The 4285-nt window shown below is 30.0% G+C and overlaps 1 protein-coding gene across 1 annotated transcript; it reads right to left on the bottom strand.

The window, feature by feature from the left end:
* Nucleotides 1-1029: 1029 nt before the first annotated feature.
* LOC136796626 (DNA topoisomerase 2-binding protein 1-like) lies at nucleotides 1030-3488 on the bottom strand (the record flags this gene model as incomplete). The annotated part of the gene is made up of 4 exons (XM_067050895.1): nucleotides 1030-1122; nucleotides 1229-1423; nucleotides 3072-3196; nucleotides 3274-3488. Coding segments are annotated over 4 exons (628 nt in total), but the record flags the coding sequence as incomplete, so codon positions are not given.
* Between the last annotated feature and the right edge of the window lie 797 nt (nucleotides 3489-4285).

The following is a 4285-nucleotide window of genomic DNA, read 5'->3' as shown; positions in this document are numbered from 1 at the left end:
ACATGTTATTTCTATCTCAAAAACTTTAAACATGTACTTTTATAGTAACAGAAAAATAAAAATGTTTTCATAGTGAGGTGAAGGAGAAGATGGTTGGTAGATGCAGTCACCAAAAAATAAACTAAAATAAAAAAAATAAATAGACTTATTTGTGCCAAAATAAATAAGTTTTTGTATATTTTTTGCTGACCACACCCCTGACCATCTTATAAAAATCTTTTGTTCAAAATTTTCCCCTATTATCTTAGACTCCCCCCCTTCTCCCTCCGAAAATCACAAAAAACTTGCGATAAGTTGAATACTAGCTGACCAATCTACTCAAAACTTGGAGAAGTAAGTAAAAGTTGTGTGATATTTTTTTCTTTTTTACAAACTTACTTCAGTTCTAATCATGACTCTCTATTTTAAACATGCAAGCTTAATCCGTTATTTTTGATTTTTTTTCCATGATGTATATTAAAATATTTAATATTTATCAATAATCTAAATTAAGTTTTATGATGAATATATAACTTCTTTGATATATAGGGAGATGGTCAGGGTTGCGGTCAAAAGAGAAATAAAAATAGTTTACAACTATTTATTTTCCCTACTTTACAACTATTTATTTTTATTTCTCTTTTGACCGCAACCCTGACTATCTCCCTATATATCAATTTTTACGGTCAACTATACATACATATATAAATTCTTTGAATTAACACAGGAGTGAAATGGATCTGTATGAGAGACAAAATCTGATAATATTTAAGATAATTAATTTTTAAGAGATGATGACTGTATTAGGAATATCTGGATTATAGGCATGATGACTGTATTAGGTATATCGATTATAGGCAACCAGGAAATCAGCCAAGGCTCGACTTATTTCATGACCATACTTTCAATGATTTTCTAATAATTTATAATCTAATTAATTTTTCTAGCCTGACAGCTTTATATGTTATCATCGAAATTATGAAACTAGCAATTGGCAAAATTTTGCTAAAACTTAGTCTGAAAGAAATAAGAAAAATTAACTAGACTTACTTGTTTTAAAAGTTTTCCAGTATGTTGTTCTATACCATCTATTTTAACACCTCCATATTTGGACCAGAGTTGCTTTTTAATTACATCTATGGGCTATTATTAAAAATATATTAAAACTTTTATTTTAAATAAAAAACTGTTTTTAAAAAGATACTAGATACTACATAAAAAAAAAACAAGATTATTTAAAATTAATTACCGTGGAGGGTCGCCTATTTCTTGGAACATGAGATCCAGGGCTTCCCTCATACAAATCTGGAAGTCCATCTATCCACTGTTTCCACCTCTTCCTTGTGGTAGGTGAAGGAGTATTTTCTGAGAATATCTTCCCATAAGGTGTATTTGGAGTTTCGACATGAAATGGTGAAAACCCTGCACTTCCAGGAACTGACATCTACAGAAATAATTTTATTTAAAACCATGTTTTATTAGCATGAAGAAGATTTATAATTCTAAATAACAAAACTTTTTTCACTGTGACACCCTTACCCTTGTTGGACTGAACAGATTTTATGGCACCTTATCAGGCTAAAAAAGACATTGTGGCACAATTATCCTTTAAGTGACTGAATTTGTTGGAAAATAAGAAAAAACAGTGCTCATTAAATGATTGAACATTTATTGAAATATCAAAGGAACTTAACGTACAGTATATTTCTAATAGGTAACCATTTATAATAGATAACGATATCAAAAATAAAAAGTAGAACAACAATCTATGAACCATTCTGGGTCCTACTTTTAAGTTCCAAAATCACATTAGCAATGAAATATCATTGCCATGGCACCCTAGAACTCATTTAAGGCACCCCTGGCATGCTTGCGGCAAATAGTTAGGGAACCACTGTTCTATATAACTAACTTGATGGTCTAAGTTCATAATGGCCAATTGCTGGTGGAGGTCTTCCTTCCTCTGTGTTGGTTTTCGAAATATCACCAGCCAATGGTCTGTTTGTTACAAGACCCTTCCCCGAACACTGTGGAAATGTTTCTTGCAGCTTGGGCTGTTGAGTGTCAAAGTTTAAACTCATAAACAAAATTACTCAAAAATTGTGTGTTTTGATGGTATACTAAACAATGTGCAATCAATGTAAATATCAATAAATAAATTATCAAAAAAAAAAAAAAAAAAAAAAGGAGGGTATTAATAACAGCTCTGTATGATATGTAAACGTAGTAAACAATAAAAACCCACTAATCCCATACTGAATTTCTGAGATAATAAAAAACAGACATTTCATATGAAATAACCCAACATAACCAATTTGTATCAGAATTTTGTGATTTTTGGAATTTTCAAGTATTCAAATTTTTGTGTTGGGACAGTTTTATCTGGATTACTTAAAACCTATTTTTGGCGCTCATGATCTTTCTAAAATAAACAATTCGATTGGTTACAGAAATGGTGCAGAGTGAAAGGATCTAATTGTGCAGAGTGAAAAGATCTAAAGTTCATTGTCAAGAATTCATTATCAACATTACTGTATAAAGGAAAAGTCTTTACAATAAGATTGATGAAGACTTTAAATATTTTATAAAATAAAAATTTATAGCAATCTTAACATTGCTCTTCTCACATTAACATAAGAGTGAATAAACAAGGTGATTCTTCTCACTTGTTACTAAAGAAATAAGAAGGGCTGAGACCAAACTAGTAAAGATTTCCATTAGGGGTGGAGAAAGAGGTTTAAACATAAGTTCTTTGGTGAGTAATAATATAAAAGTTCCAATTTTTAAATATTTGCCTCAATTTAATTAACTAGGTTCATATGGTATCTATTTGGGATTTTTAATAAAACAAAAATTATATTATTGTTTTCTTCAGTTAGTTTACCCAGATTTACAACATAGGTTGAATGGTGGAGAACTTCAGATTTTTGGCCAGATCAAGGTTCATATTGTTGGTCAAAATTAAAAAAAGAAAAACAATAATTTGTAAATTATAACTCACCTAGACCAATCTCTGGTTTGTAATGTTATAATGTTGCTAGTTAAAAAAATATATAGTGAAGAGGAGTAGAGTTATAAGGCCCAATAATTACCCTCTTTAATGCTGCATTTAAAGGTGTTACATCATTGGGTCCATCAGATGTTTCATATTCCATTGGTTCAGCTACTGATTCATCATGACGAGAGAGATTATTTACAGATGCCTTCCTGTTTGTTACTGTGTAGAAAATTAAATAAATGAGATGATAACAGACCATGCCTATGAAATAGTGTTATATAGATCAATTATCCTACCATCATTTATTGAACAGCTCAAGGACCTATCAAGGGAGGATTTCTCTTTAGTTTTCCTTTGAACTTGACTAATAAGCCATTCGGGTGTCTCGACTGGTATACCCCATTTCAAAGCTGCTTCATATTTTTTACCAGTTGCTTCTTTGCAAAGCAGATGAGTAGATCTTTTTACACCCTTGTCTGGATGATCACTCCTTGAAAACATATCTTGAACACTGCAAACATTAAGAATAAATCAATATTACTATTACAAATATATTTTATACAATATTAATGTAGTTTCATATTTATGTATTATATATTTTATAGCTTATCTTATTTTTTAAATAACCCAAGATTCCTGATAATCAAGCTATAATTTAAAATTTAAAAAAATGCAATAAACTTACCAACAATATATACCCCTAGGCTAATTGAGCATCTAGGCCTAATTTGAAATTTTTTTAAACTCAAAATAACATTAAAAAAGATCAAAGAGAATTTTTTGAACCACAAAAAGCCCACATTACGGATTATTGTGTCTGTTGCTGTGAAATTTAATGTTTTCTTGAGATGAGAAAAAACGAATATCAACTTTGTCCCTGCCTACAATACAGTAGTTTACATGTCCACAAATTAATGATATGGAATGAGATCGGAAACATCGACAGCTCTAGGTTGTTTCTGATTTTCTCAATCTATCTCCAGACTGTCTTAACCAGTATAATGTTTAACAGATTCCTCAACAGAGAAGTTATAGCTGAAAAAGTTTAAAAATTAAAAAAACGCTGAGAAATTGGTTCTTCCTTATGAAATTACTAAGCCAGAATTGATTTTTGTTCATTTTTATTTCAGAACTTTGGCAATATAATGGGTTTACAAGAAAGAAAAAAAAAAAAAAAAATCCAATTTGTAGGTCAAAATCGCTGAACACAATAACATGTTATTTCTATCTCAAAAACTTTAAACATGTACTTTTATAGTAACAGAAAAATAAAAATGTTTTCATAGTGAGGTGAAGGAGAAGATGGTT

This window comes from Halyomorpha halys, unplaced genomic scaffold (genome assembly GCF_000696795.3).
Source record: "Halyomorpha halys isolate HHAL.00 unplaced genomic scaffold, Hhal_1.1 Scaffold9767.1, whole genome shotgun sequence".
In the NCBI taxonomy this organism is placed as follows: domain Eukaryota; kingdom Metazoa; phylum Arthropoda; class Insecta; order Hemiptera; family Pentatomidae; genus Halyomorpha; species Halyomorpha halys.
Note: the sequence above shows the minus strand (reverse complement) of the source record. Positions and strands in the feature narration are given on the sequence as shown.